Source organism: Melopsittacus undulatus, chromosome 10, assembly GCF_012275295.1.
Source record: "Melopsittacus undulatus isolate bMelUnd1 chromosome 10, bMelUnd1.mat.Z, whole genome shotgun sequence".
Taxonomy (NCBI): Eukaryota; Metazoa; Chordata; class Aves; order Psittaciformes; family Psittaculidae; genus Melopsittacus; species Melopsittacus undulatus.
The window spans coordinates 13,209,685-13,224,890 of NC_047536.1; the positions used below are offsets into that span (position 1 = coordinate 13,209,685).

Here is a 15,206-nt window from a genome sequence, read left to right on the forward strand (position 1 = left end):
CTTAAGAGTCTGAGCTGCATCCTGTCAAACCCAGCACAGGCTGGTGGCAGTGCTCATGAGCCTTCTAGTAATGAAAACTAAACCATCAAGAGAGTAGCAACACCCGAGGTGCTCTTGCCAGCACAATGTTCAGCTTCACATTGCTGATGAGATCTTGGGCTCTGACACTTCTCTGCTGTGAGCTGCAGCACTGGAGGAGCTCATTCTGGGCACTGACATGCTGGTAATTTGCCTCTTCCCATGGAAGATGAGTGTGTATTCTTTAACCTATTTCCTTGGGAATGCGTGTTGGTGTTAAAATGACACAAACCCATTATTTTCTGCAGACCTCTCAGCATCCTCTGGGCATGGCCCACCTCACACACAGAATCCAAAACAGTTTGTAAAATGTTGCTGAAAACAGGGTTTAATCCAGCTGAACTCACACATGACATAGGGGTTGAACCCTGGCCCAGGCTCCAGCTGGGCCTGCTTTGATAGAGGCAAGCATGCTGAGCTGCACACTGGTACCTTGGGAGAGTGATGCCGGGTCAGGGATGCTCTGGGGATGCTGTGCTGTGCACTGGCCAGGCTGGAACACTGCAGCTTCCCCTCCACTCCATCTGCCTGTAACAGAAATGGGTTTCCTGGGCTTTGCTGGTTTATCCCACCTGAGATGAGAGTCTGGACATCCTCTTCTGATGGTGAATAGGAGCTGGCCATGGTCAGGAGTGGGGCTGGGAGAAGGCAGCTCTAGGGGTGTACAGAGGACCAAGGGGCACCTACAGCATGGTGGGACCCTGCTTGGTGCTGGGGCTCTCTTCCTCTCCAAAGCATGGCTGGAGGGGGAACACCATCACCAGGAATAAAACCGATAACTGATGGAGATGTTTTAATGGAGTTTGGGTTTTTAGCTTTATTGGGTGGGTGTTTTTTTTTGGCTTCATCTGGGAAGCATCTAAAGGAGCAGGGGGTCTTGTGGAGCCTGTAAGGCTTCACCCTGCCGAGGGCACGGTGTGGGCTGTGAGTTTCTGGTGCTGTATGGATGTGATGGAGCTGGAGGAGTATCCTGGGTTTATGGGCAAGGCACTGGGAGCTTGCAGGAGCTGGGACTATATTGGGAGTTTGGAGAGAGGGTGGTTTTGTTTCTACTTTCAGGAGAGCTGGTCAAAGCTTTTATCATCTCCTGTTTCAACACAGTTCTTTTAGTGGCTTTAGTCGATGAGAAATGAAGATGAATTGCAGGCATCAAGGGGAAATGCAAGTGTTTGTGCTGAGGTTCCCCCTTGTGCTTCCCTGTGCCAGGCAGGTTGTGCTCCAGTGTGGAATTTGCTTTCTCCCATTGGTCTTCAGGTGCCTGAGCAGCCTTTGCCCTTCGCTCCCCTTGTTTTGTTTTTTAACATATTTCGCTGCATTTTGCTTTTTTGTTTCATTTGAATAACTTTAATTTGTGCTTTTGTTTTTTATGCTTTGTTTCTTTCAGTTAATCACACACAGACTTTCAGGCCAAGAGTGGACTTGGTGCTTTCATGTGTTAAGTTGCTTGAGTTTCCCACCCTGTGACCCTTCTCATAACATTGTGTGAGTGGACCAAAGTGAAAGAGAAAATGAGCATCTTCGGTGCTGGCGGTGTAAGGACTCCCTGTTACCCGTGCAGAGTGTGGCAGGAGGCTTTGAGGAAGTAACCATGTACATTTTGTTAAACAAAGGCAACTAATCCCTAAAATAAGATGTTTTGTTCTAAACCCAGTGGTTGAGCAGCCGTGTATACAGTGACCGTAACTGTTTGTCTGAACACATCTTACCCACCAACTAAATCATTGCTTTCTAGCTTTGTTTTTCCTTTGTAATTCACTTGGTGACTGCTTGAGGCTCATCGGCCTTCCCCTGTACGTGCACAAATGGGAGGAGTGGTGTGAGGGATGCTCGAACCTTTGTTTTTCTAACAAAGCTCTCCATTCAAACACAGCGCTCAGACTTTCTGCCCTGGGAGCCCTGCTCAGAGTAAGCCGCATTCCAGTAGTTCTGTATTTTACTCCTGAATTACTCTAAACACTTTCTACATCATTTATAAGAAATATATATATATATAAGGAGAGTGGTTATAAAATTCATGGGACAATGTTTTGAGTTTACTGCTAAAGTAGAACATTTATAGAGAAAGATTTTTCTTAAGAGTGTGTTGTATAATGTGGAGCTGCAGGATTTGTGCAGCTTCTCAGCTGTCATTTACCAATGTACTTTACTGCGTGTCAAAGCTATTTAAGCAGGCATCTTTACTTTTACTCTTTAACCTTAAACTTATTATGTGCCTAATAAGGAAACTCCCCTGATCTTGAGCTATGCACCCTATTTATATGGATAGGCATTGTTCCTCTTGGAAGGTGCTTCCCTTAACACTCCCCATGCCTGGAAGTCACAGCCTGGTTTTCCTGGGCAGCTCAGCTCAGAGGAATAATTAGGATGGATGTTAGTTTTTTCCACTCAAACCATTCTGTGAGCAGGCAGGACAATAGCTGAATAGAAGCTTACTGGCTCTGTTGTCATGGAATAATAGTTGGACCCAGTTCCATCCATCCAACAAGTAACAGGCGAAAAGAAAGCAAATCTTTTGTATTAACCCCCCTGTAGTGTCTTTAGGGTTTATGAGAGCACTGGCTGGCTAAGTGTTAGTTGTGAGGGTGTGCGTTTTCATCTAGTTATCCATATTACAGGGCTTTTCCAGTGCTTTCTTCCTTAAAGGCTTGTCTTTAAGCTGTCAGCAGATTCCTTCTTTGAGGTACAGAACAGCCTTGCGCCTCGGCTGTTATGGCCCGTGTGAGGGCAGCCCTTGCTGGATTCTAAGATGAGGTTCTCTAACTTGCATATCCCAGTACAGCAGGGGTTTGTCTCTTGTTCATTTTCCTTTCTCAATACATGCTCAGGTGTTAAACTCTTTCCATACGGCCTTTCATTTGGATATACTGCAAATCAGTGTTACCAGACGCTGGTGAGAAAGAACCTCACAAAGATCTCATGGCTACCCTCTGGAGCAGGCTGCTTGTCCAAGAGGAAGAGCTGTGTGTGCTCATTAGGAGTCTGCTAAAAGCTGAGCATTAACGTTTAAGGCTGTGCCTCCAGGTGGATGTTTTAAAGAGTCAAATGGAGGAGGGTTCATGTCTTGTTCTCAGAGAAACGGACGAGGAACCCAACCTAATGTTACATGCAAGGAGAGAATTCCAGCTCATGCTGACCACAGTCCAACCACGTAGCGAATGATGGGCAGGATGCTGGTGTTTTGGTGGTGAGAGAAGCTCTGGTGCAGTAATTGCATGAGGGAGCAGCACTGTTTGGTTTACTGTTAGTTTTACTTCTCAAGGCTGCTGCTGTGCAGGCCGGGATAAAAGCACATCCAATGGTCCTGGGTGTGCAAAGAGCCTTTTCCAGTCGACCATTCTCTCCCGATCTCATGCTGCAGCCAGCAAGATCTATGCAAATGATTTTAACTGCCCTGGCTCATCAGAGATCGATCCTTTTGTCCTAGAGTTAGGAAATTAGGTTACGTAGAGCAATGATGAAAGAGTAAAAACCTTCAAATCCATGGGCATTGTGGAGAAATTCCCAGCTTTTTCTGATGAAGACATTCAGAATGTATGTAACAATATTTTAATGACAATGATAATTATATTACATTGACTTTATATTGTGACAGACATCCCTTTTCCTTGTAGTTACGTGTTCTTTAGAGCACTCAACACCATAATCTCCCCAATGGGACTCAGTCATAGACTCAATCATACGTTTTCCTCTAGTACTTGGTTTTCTCTTTGGCTGAGACAAGGTCTCACGATGTGGTATGTAGGGTAGTTCTGATCTTGTTTTTATTTAACAATTTACAAATACAAGGTGATGCTAATCTCAATCCAGTCCCAAGACTTACATCTTGTAGGCTAAAAGAAGTGAAAGAAAACCCCTTCAGAACTGACCAGAACTGTTTGGTTAAGTGTCTTGCAGTTGGTTTATACATTTATTTGTAAAATGTTGGTATTATTGGGAAAAACTATCCATTGTTTTTTATCATTTAACCATTTACCATCATGTGTGTTGTCTGGTTTCTAATTTAAAACGTGTTTTGTGGGGCTCTGAGCTCTGTAGGCTCCATATGTGGCTATGGTGGATGCCCTGGGGAGGAGCTGGAGAGGTTGGCTCAGAGCCTTGGGGACCTGCAGCACCTCTTCCCTTTGCCATCCGAATGTGGGGGTTGTTGGTTGGTTTTGGGTTGGTTTTTTTGTTGACTTTCATTTCTTTCCACTCACTTTGTATGTTGTTTTCTTTTATTAAATCTCACCTGTATTTTGAGTTCTTGTAGTGTCGTTTATTTAGTGGTGCCTTTCCTGCGGGTCTCTGTTGAAATGACAGTGTGGTGTGATTGGAAGTGTTACCAGGCACAGGATGTCTTGTGACTCTTGGGAGCATTCCAAACTGAAATTAGCTAGCTCATTAACAATTAGTTAATCATGTAGCGTGTGGAAAGGCGCCTCATCTGGAACTGGGGAGAGATTTGATGCTATTAATTCAAATGCCGTCCCTAATTGGGCAAAAGGAGCCTTCAAGCTCATTGGCACGTCTCCTGTGTGATCTGGTGGCTGGGTAGATGGGAGATCTGGGTACCTTAGATGTACCAACAGGTTGGCTGATGTGATGCTGCCCAAAGAGGTGATTTAAAGGTAGGATGAAAGGGGAGCGAGGTGGAGGGTTTCCCAGTGGTACTTCTAAAACTGGATGCTTTTTCCACATAGCACACTTAGGTTAAAGCTAAATCTAAGCACAGCTTTAGGCTGGGGCTCCTTTTCAGAGTGCTGCTGCTGAAGTTTTACCCTAAGGCCTGTTCCTGGAGTCTGTTTTGTGTTATCGCTACATATGAAGTTATTTTGGGGTAATTTAGGGTCTCTCTGGGTTTTATTTGTTATTGGACTGAGATCAATGCCGCAGTTCAGACCAAGCCAACAAGTGGAGCTGGCTGATGCACAGTGTTTGCTGAAGGGCTGCTTCTGATGGAGTGTTTTCTGCAGCCCCAGTTCCAAGCACAAAAGCAAGTCCGTGATCTTGGCTGGATCCTGGCTGTATCCTGTCTGCTTCCAAGATCATCTTAGGAATGTGCAGGTGGACTGTGCTGTTGCTGTAGGAATTGGCTGGTGTGTGAGACCTCTGCTGTCTGCATTTAATATGCAGCTTGCTTTAAAGGCATCAGGCAGTTCTGGATGTCCTGTGTGCTGCACCGGTCCAGGCTGGTGCCCAGCTCTGGTACAGAGGTGACCAGAAGCGGTGCCTGGAGCTGGTGGGACATTGCCTGGAGCCATCACCGACCCAGTGAATCAACTGGGGAATTAAGGTGGTCATTTTAAAGCTGGGCCACCTGGTGATGCAGGATGATGGGCACTGGCACATGATCTTCCATGGGAGCAATGTTAAGGTTATTCATTAATATCCATGCAAAGCCCCTAGAGATGCTTACAGCAGAGTGAGGAATGCAGAGGATGTTAAGCTCAGCAGCAAGGCAGGTCCTGACCATGTTTTGCAGCTCCAGAGCTGAAGCCCAGTGACTGAGGCCACAGGACAGTGCTTTCCCTTCAGCAGACAGCCCAAAACCCAACCTTGTCTCCTTGTCCTTGGCTGTTCTATAGGACAAACACAAAGCCACTGGCACAGGCTGTGTGTCCTGGCCAGGCTGGGACAGCTCTGTCCTTCTCCCACCCCATCACACCACACAGCTCCTCAGAGGTTCGCTCCAGCAGCCGTTCCTCATTCCAACTTCCAGTCCATCCTCTGGTTACTGGCTCCAAACAAGGTCCTGGCAGCCGTGAGAGCTCCTCTGGGTTGTGATGGTTTAAATTCAGACGCCTGCACCCAGCCCCACACGTTAGATCCGTACGTCGATCCTTCATGCTGTCTTAATATAAGTAACTGAAACTCAAACACTGATTCTCTTCTTGTTCTTTCTGTAGCTTTTTTAGTCTGCCCAGTGCGTGCTCCATTGCATCAGGAAGATATGTTAATTAGAAGATTTATTAAGGCCAAAACATCTCATGCAGAAGAAATTAATTGGTGCTTTCACCTTTAAGCTTGCACTGTATTGTACTGAAGAGATTATATAGCAAGGACTAAGATGCACCGTGCCTTCTGATTGGGAACAGTTTGCTCCATCAGGTTTCTTGATAAAGTTGAAATCTAAGATAACTTGCCCAAAGATAAACCTGCTAATGGAGGCTGCTGCATGGCTTGCACTAAACCCACAGCTCTGGTCTCCGGGCGAGGGCACAGAGCAGTTAACACTGACCCAGCTTCCATGGGGACGGGGGACAAAGCGGGATAGTGCGAGGGGAGCATTTGGCTTTGCTGCTGCTGCAGAGAGGGTTCTGGGTGTCCTCCCTCGCTCTGGTTTGGGATGGACCTGGAGAACCTCCTAACATCCCTTTCTGCTGCATTCTCACGTTTCTTGGCAATAACTCTTCCGTGTAGCTTTCCTCCTTGGACTCACAGGTTTATAACCAAACCAGCCTTTGTTGTAGGGCTGCAGAGCTGTGCTTCACACCTTAACCCTGCCCACCTCCCACCACTGCTTCGGGATGGGTAACACCGGTGGGCTGCGGTGGGTGAGAAGGGAACTGTTTCAAAGGACAACTAAAGGTTCTATGTTAAAGGAGGGGAAATGGTTTAAAGCTGGAGACCGGGTGTTCCTGGCTGTGAGCTGTGTTTGTAACAGACTGACTTCCCTTTACACACAGACCTGTTTAAAAACCCCAACAGGTTAAACCGAAGCGTGACGTCTGTGCCCCAGTCTGACCCCACACAGAGCAGGGACAGGCCCCATTTCCTCTTTGTCTTAAACCAAACCCTGTAAATGAATCTCAGGAATGACCTGCTTGTACCAAAGTTGGGTTTAATAAAAACAAAACTGACTTGTTTAACAAATACCTGCTAAAACCATGTTTTGTACATCAGTTACAGTCCCTGCAACAGCAGAGTGCTGTGGCCACATTCACCACGCCCAAAGTTACTCCAGGTTCCCTCTGTTATAAGCCCCTTGCCCTGTGTATCTGCGGTTGCAGTGCCATGTCCACTGTGCAGCCCCACACATCTGGGGCCAGCAGCCTCTTTCCCCTTCTCCAGCTGCTCCTGCCTTGGACCAGTCCTTGGTAGGAGGCTTGAGGGCAGCTTGTACCCTGTGCCCCTGCCTTGTGTGGGACAGGGTGACAGAAGCAGGATGGGGTGACTGAAGTGGGCTGCACCAGGACCCCCACAAGGTTCCCTCCTGAGCAGGCTGGGCTGTAACCACCCAGGAGTGAGTTGGGATGGAGAGGATGGTGTCAAGGCACTGACAGCCACAGGCACTGAGCTCTTGTCCCCTGGGTGTGCTGCACGCAGCAGTCACCAAAACCTCTGGATGCCCTCAACATTGACTAGAACTGGGAAATGTATCTCAGCATCAAACAGGTACGTGGGGTGAAATAACCAAACTGGGCACATGGGGATGTTCTGGAGACTACCACCCCTTGCAGGCAGCAGGGACTGAACCCCATGATGAGCACATTCACCCCACATCACTCATCCCGGCAGTGGGTGAGGAAGGCTGCAGTGGAAGCAGGACCAGGTGAGAAGCCATCAGGGCCTGGCCAGGCTGGGTCTGAGGGGTCATGGGTTCTGAGGTGGAGTTCCAGAGACTTTTTGTATTGTGTGGTAAACCAGGATGGCTGTAACAATCCCTGAGCAGCACGTGCTGGTTGGTGAGGGCCCAAGGTAATGGTGCTTGGTAGGAACTGGGACTGAGTCTTTAATGGCTTTACCAGGAAGGGCACAGACCTCCGAGCCCTGCATTGCAGGGGAAGCCTTAAGGAAGAGGGAGGGGAGGTTTGATTCCCAGCCTTCTCACTGCTGAATGAAAACCTTGGTTCCACCTGAGAACTGCTCTCAGAGCAGCACTGGGAGCTCCCCCTTCCTGGAAAGCAGCTCCTGTGGCTCTCCCATGGGACAAGTGAGATTAGCTCTAATAAGAGGACAATGCAATAAGCTGGATGAAAGGCTCAGCCTGTCACACTTCATCACAGCTGCTTCCAAAACAGTCTCTGGTTCCTTTGATTCTCTCTGGTGCAGTTCTCAGCCTTCTGCCAACTTGATCCCTGAGGTGCAGGATTGTGACCAAGTCCCTCCCCCAGCTCTCTGAATTTACATGATGTTAAAACCAAGAGGCAGCACACACTGCTAAGGAAGGACATCAGAAATAGAGAGGTAATACGAACGTGCCATTGAGAAACAGCAGCGCTTCCACTGTGTTGTGTTGTCTGCTCTGTTCTCTGGGACAGGTTCTGCAGTTGCTGCTTCCAAGGCAGTAACTCCCCACTGGTCCCTCTCAGGGCTTCCTCCCAGCCTTCCACTGAGGCACCAGCCACCCATGTGCACCCCCCATCACTTGCTCCCACATCCTCACTGTGCAGGGGTCTGAATCCATCGCAGTGTTCATCGGTCCCCATGGTGTCATCAGGAATTTGGGCTGTAGGAGGTGTGCAAGGTGCTAAACCCGGGTGGTTTACAGAAGCCCTCATCCGTGCTTGATGGGAATCCTTCCATCCAGAAGGGTTGTGGTGTGGTGGCCTTGCCTTGGGATGGCCCTGGGTGGCTTGGCTCATGGGGTAGACAATGCAAACAGTGTTGGGTGGCTGCAGGCACTTGAGCTCTTGATCCACATGCTCTCTGCAGCTGATGAATTCAGTGCTGTTAACCTGTAAGGAAAGATGCAGATTGTACAGAAGTTCAGGCTGTTTCCTGGCTGCTGCTCCTGTAACTCTGTAATTATGGGGTTACGGGGAGGGTAGGGACAGGCTGCATTGATGCCCCATATCAGCAATATGCACGTTGACCCTGATGCAGACCATATAACCAGGAGCTCCGGAAGCACTACACGGAAGGTGGGTAAGCTCTGCCTCCTTTCAGGAGGTGCCGTTGGTCAGGAGGGCAGCAGGAGGCTGGGTTACTTCAAGCAAATTCAAGACCACAAATGGGTGGATATCAACCCAACAGCCCAGGTCTTCAGCCTTCGAGGTACAGTGCTTCAGCAGGCATGTGTCTGGTGAAGCTGGAGAACAGCTTTAAAAGACCAAAGCCCAGAGTTTCCCTCTAATGTGGATCATCAGAAGCCAAACTGATTGCGTTGTGAGAGCCATGTAACTGTACTTAGAGGTTTCTGCAGTGCCCAGTGGGAGGCTGGGACATGGTGGGCAGCTTTAGAGGTGCTCTCAGACATTCCCACTGCAGGAGAATGGGAGTCAGGGGCTACCTGTGGCCAAACAGTTTGGAAGCCTCCCTTCTCTACCCAAGGGAGGGCTCTCTCCCATTCCCATCCCTTAAGTGCTGTTTCATTCCATCTTTTGTTAGCACTGGTGAGGTATGCAGCAACAGAACATGGACACATGATGCTCAGGAGGCTGTTAAAGTGCAATGTTGTTTGTAAATACACCTGTGGTTTAATTTATCAGTGTCCCGGCCTCAAGATTTGTGACCAAAGGCCATTTTGATTCCTGCCTGTGCTTTCTTTAGCAGATCAGTAATAACAGGAAGCCAATCAGGAGTCTGCCTCTCCAGCTCCAAGGTGATGATCACCAAGGCCAATGTGGAGCCCTTAAACTGCAATAGCTGGTGGCACGCCATACAGTGCTGTAGCTGTCTGGTCAAGAGCGCGACATGGAGGGAAGGATTTCTCTGAGGCAGCCCATGTAGTAGATGGGGCCAGTTGGACATCACCGTGGCATGGAACTGGAGAGAAGAGAAAGTATATATATATTAACCCCCCCTGAGGTCAGTGGACTTTGTATGTTTTCCTATGTTATCAATCAGAAGTACAGACTAATTTCATTTCACATCAGGAAACCTAAAGGGTTTTCCCCCACACCTTACTTTTTTGGGTGTTTTGTGTTTGTACTTGCCAACCATTGAACTGGGTTTTTTTTTTTGAGCTTAAAATGAATGTACAAGGTCTGTGTTTCCTAACGATTTCTGAAGTGTCTGCGTTCTCCAGATTGCTATCCGGAAGATTAAATTCAGGCCAGCAGATATGAATAGAAGCAGATATAGAACCTATAACAGCGACTGCACTCTGCATTTACCAAGGAAACAAGCACCTAAAAAGGCAGTTTTCACAATCAGCAGCCTAAGATGGCTTAATATTTGCACATAACCTTAAGAAAAGGGATCCAGGATGTGTTTGTATCACATAATTTTTGCCTTACTTGCACATGATCGTTTCTTGAAGACAAAATTTGTTTCTATCAAATATTTAGTACCTGCAATGTGAACTAAGTGCCAGATTGGGGTAGTCTCATTGCCTGAACCAGGGGTGGATCATTAGCGGGATGAAAAGGAAAATGGTTTAAGGAAAACCTGTGTGTGAAATGTAGCAAAACTCTGACAGCTTTCTATGTACAGTATTAATAGAGGGAAATAGGTAGAATTATTTTTGCAGTGTGTATTTAAGAAAATAAAAATGGCATATAGTGGTGCATACGAGAATCTTTTTAATGTCCGTTTTAGTTGTCCTTTAAAGAAGGAAGAAGCTCTTCGTAAGGAAGAAGTTCTTCCCTGTGAGGGTGGTGAGGCACTGGAACAAGTTGCCCAAAGAAGTGGTAAATGCCCCATCCCTGGCAGCGTTTTAAGGCCAGGCTGGACTTGGGCAACATGGTCTAGTGTGAAGGAGTCCCTGCCTATGGCAGGGGGTTGGAACTTGCTGATCTTAAGGTCTTTTCCAACCCAAACCGTTCTGTGATTCTATGAGGGGAATAATTTTCTGAGTAGAATTAAAGGTTTTAAATAGTAGAAACTTTAAAATGTAAATTAAGAAAATAAACCTCACTGTACCATTCTTCAAAAGGCTTGCAGACAGCTAAGGACAGGGAGCTTGCAGAGCACCTCAGGGTGGATGTGTGGGGTGTGTATGTGTGTGCCTCTGTGTTTTCTAGTCTTCTTTGATAAGGAGCTGTTTCTTTGGAGAAAACCAGTTTGCAAACCTTAGTGCTTACAATGTGTAAGAAATCCATTGGTGTTGCTGTGTAAAGGTCCCAGTGAAGCTTACCTAGTATAACTCTTTCCATTCACAAGATCTCAGCTGGAGAGCGTTTGCAAGCACTCTACACTGCGAGCATCTTCACCGATGGTATTACCTGTAAAAAGAAATCATTACAAATAATAAAGAAGCCAGTGTCCTACATCTGTGTGTTTCTCTGTATCTCCACAAATTTATACACCTCCAGAGTGCTGAGCTCAGGCAGCATTTCCTAGGTAACTGCTGTCCTAAATGAGGCCCACTGATGCCATGAACCATGCCCATCACCCCACAGGTGATGGCTTACCCCACGAGCTCCCTTAATACTGCATCAGTGAGGCACAGTCCCTGCTACCAGTGTCATTGGGTTTGCTCCTGTGACAAGCCAGGAGGAGGCTTCCTGCTGGCCTGTCCTATGGGCCCTTGGTGGTTGTCTTGTTTCCTGTAGTCATTGATGCAGCTGCTTCTCAGGTGACAGGAAGAGCAGCCTCAGCAAGGCATGTCCTAAGAAAGGCTCTGATGAGCATTTCACCTGGGCGGTGGTTTGAAGACATCCATGTCTGACACTAACCCTTGGGTTTCCTGTTCTTTTCTGAAACAGAATGAACAGGAACGCAGTCTGAAATGCTTGTGGCTAGTGGTCGTAACTGAAGGAGAGGTTAGCCTGTGTAATCTCACTCTCACAGGGCTAGGTGCTGATTTTAACATGCTCACCTTGAGGCACAGACCTGAGTCACTTCCTCCCTAGGTTCAGAAACTGGTTTTGACTCTGAGCAAACTCATCTATTTTAAGCTTCCCTTGAAGAACCTCTGCTCTGTTGTGCCTACCTTACCCTCCAGGACCCAGAGCAACAGAATCACTGCACTCTGATGTTGTGCACACAAAGCTGTGCATCTGCATCTTGACTGTTCCCCCCAGACTAAGCCTTACTGTGAGCTGTGCATTCTGAAGAAAGGGGAGAGCTTTAAAGGCAGAAGGAAGGAAACACATCCATTATAAAAGCAAACACAAGTCCTTCATCCCTAAAGGTCACAATTCTTCCAAACAGTGATGAAACAGGCCTGAAAATGTTACTGTCAGCCCTTAAGGACTACCTGGGGTAAACAACACTTCATTATGCCAAGTTGTTGAAAGACCTGGAAACATGAACAGACTGAACACAAGAGATGAGGTTAGTGTGTTGAAAATGGAACATACAGACCTCATCTTCTTCACTGGTTTTTGCTGCAAGGATAAGGCAGGAAATTGCAATGCACTGAGGATATTTTAATTGGGCCTGAAGGGAGAAGAAGAAAACACTGACTAGGAAAGGTGACAGTGTTGGGGGAAGTGATTGTCATTCTACAATAGATGCACAGGTTTCAAATCTTCATTTCAGTTACAGTTGCTTCTGCCTTAGTGTAGCTGCAGAAAGCTTCATTAGAAGCTGGAGATAGAGCAAAGAAATCCAAGGTGAAACAAAACAAGTCCTCTTCTTAGTGCAGGTTTTATTCATGTATCTCACAGTTTGTAGACTGTGCAGTGCCACAGTACTTACACTGCAGTGTTGCTCCTCAGCTGCGATGCTAATTAATATGCTATTAATATTCAGTATTGATCTGAATAGAACTGAGAGCTGCAAGGCTCAGCCCAACTCCTAACTTTGCTGTTGGTTCAAGGGCAGGAAAAGTTGGCCTCATTGGTTAAAAATAGTGGTTTCCAAACTAAAACACTGAAAGTGATGATACAGATGTTTTCTGTTGAGCAGAGGCAGCCAGAGGAGGGTTCTTTGTGCTTAGCCCAGCGTTTGGACTGCAGTTCACACAAACACTCCTACCGAGGGCTGTACATCAATGAAACCTCATTAAACACTCAGTTCATATATAAATATATATGCTTCAAAGTCTGCCCAGCAAAGCCCTGGTCTGCTCCCTAAATCTGCTGCCAAACATAGCGCCTGCTTTGTGTATAAACTGATTATGTGCTTCTTACATCCCCACTCAATAACCTAGCCAGGGAAAATGGGACCAGGATTCTCAACCTTTACTGATGCCAGGAACTGGTTAAAGATGCTGGTACCCAAGGCAAAGGTTTGGGGGTAGAAGTGGAACTGAGAGCTCATTTCTGCAATCCACAGAACTGCTTTCCTGTACCATGCCAGAGAGGTATCTGTGCCCTGAGGGGAAGAAGAAGTCAGCAGGAAAACACAGTTAGTGCTTTGATGATTTTGTTAACAAATCTCCAAAGGAAGGCTCAGCTCATTCCAAGCGCTCTAATTACCAGTTCAGATGTCTGCAGGCTTGGAATGAAGAAAGCTGTTGGCTGTGTCTATAGAGTGAGGGCAAGGGCAAGGTTTGGAGCAGCTCAGCACACTCGGTGGTGTTGCCCACCCAGTCAGGCTCTACCTGTACTCACGGGGGCCTGGTGCTGGGCTGTACGGGAGCACTGAATGGGGAAGCACCCAGCCCTTTCCCTGCACAGTGCATGTGGACGCCCACACTGAACTCTTACAGACAAGGTGCTGAGGGTGTTTGTTATTTCCCCCTCCAGAAGCCTCCTGGAGTCAGGAGCAGGTTTTGATTTAACAGCCCTTCAATTTCATGCAAGCACAATTAATAATGTGTCATATTTATATGTTTACCATTGATTTATTGTTCTTACTTGCCCCACCACATCTCCCAAACCATGGGAGTCAAACCAAAACATAAAGGACCTGGTTTATACAGAGCATCACAAAGATATAAAGCAGGACAAACACAGGCCCTTCTCCCCTCCATTCCTTAAGCTAGGCCACGGAGGATGACTTTTGCTTTCAGGTGGATGAGATGGCAGGACCAGCACTGCATCCCTGCGGTCCCTTAGGGACTTCCAAATGGACAGGGTGAGAGCCTCTGGCTGTCTGGAGGTCCAGGGCGCTTCACAGCAGCTCCGTGAGCCAGCTTCCCTGGTGGCAGCCGCTGTCAAACCAAGAGAACGATAAAGCAATGCCCAGCTCCTCGTACTCAGACTGATTTCCTCCCATGGTGCCGTTTTAGCGTTGAGAGCGAAGTCAGGAGCGGCACAGACGTGTTTGCTGCACACAGAGCGATCCTGTCCCCCGTGCTCCCCGAGGGGCAGCTCATGATGAAAGCCATCCCATTGCTACACAAGGTGCAGCCCAGCTTTCCCCTCCCAGTCTGTCCGAAGCCTTGCTTGAGTAACCTTGGAGCAAGCAGTACCTGTTGCAGTTTATCTCGTTCCGCACGCTCAGCTCTCCGTTTGCAGAGCTGTTAAATGCAATTTGTTATCACCTCGTTGCCAGTTTCTGGCAAGCAGGGGTCTATTGTTTCGGTACAACAGCTCAGAGGTGACTGTTCTTAGGAGGTTTATTCATTCCTATTAACAGTTCTCCTTAAAGCAGTTCAATATTTCCATCAATGGCATACAACAGCATTGGAAATGCCACTCTCCAGGCTAGGCAGGTGTTTGTATGAAATAACCATCTCCGAATAATACCCTGGAAGCGAGACCATCTCAGCCTTAAACAGATCATTTCAATGCTTATGTTCCGGTGTCTTTGACAGCAGAAAGAAGACATTACAGCTATAAAATGTCTGCTTGTCTCTGTAAGCAGTGATGGATGTGGGCTCTGCATCAGTGCTTTCTGGAAGCTCACACCATTATCTCCATTAAAAACCCCAGCGCGGCATGAACCCTCTGAAAACCGCTCTAAAGCTGGAACTCTGGGACGTGCGTGTTCCCTGGAAGCAGGAACCGCGCATGACTTTGGCTTTTGCTGCCGCCGGATGTCAGAGCATCCAAACCCGACTTCCCAGGGCATTTGAGCACAGGGAGAGCCGGAAAGGATTCATCTGCTCAGTTTGATGCGTTGCAAAGTGCCACTGGAGCCGTGTCGGAGCCGCTGGAGCCCCGTCAGCCCCACGGGCTCCACTCGTACCCGAACCCCACTGCCGGCACCACCCGTCCCCGCCCCGAGCGGCGCCATCACGCCGCAGTGGCTCCAGCCCCGCCCCTCGCCCTCCGCCGTTCCCATGGCGACGCCCCGCCCATCCCCGCCGCTCCGCCCCGGTCATTGGCTGCGCTCTGCCACCAATGGCCGCGAGGAGCAGGCCGGGCCCCTCCTTTCCTCGCCAGGCATTGGGTGCTCGGCCTCCGCAGCGCGCGAGGATTGGCTGCGGG

General features: G+C 48.0%; 2 protein-coding genes across 3 annotated transcripts in view; one reads left to right on the plus strand and one right to left on the minus strand.

The window, feature by feature from the left end:
- The window catches only part of SEPTIN8 (septin 8), a 30,480-nt gene extending 26,163 nt beyond the window's left edge, over positions 1–4,317 (plus strand). For both annotated transcript variants that reach the window (XM_013128578.3, XM_034067202.1), the window contains exon 10: positions 1,463–4,317. In XM_013128578.3, the coding sequence (XP_012984032.3) occupies positions 1,463–1,466 (4 nt within the window). In that variant the 3' untranslated portion in view covers positions 1,467–4,317. The remainder of the gene's footprint in view (positions 1–1,462) is intronic.
- A 3,242-nt stretch (positions 4,318–7,559) lies between these two features.
- Positions 7,560–15,060, minus strand: CCNI2 (cyclin I family member 2). Its single transcript, XM_034066969.1, is given in 7 exon segments — positions 7,560–7,588; positions 8,357–8,735; positions 9,535–9,765; positions 11,025–11,165; positions 12,250–12,324; positions 13,069–13,203; positions 14,965–15,060. Coding segments are annotated over 7 exon segments (1,086 nt in total).
- Positions 15,061–15,206: the final 146 nt, after the last annotated feature.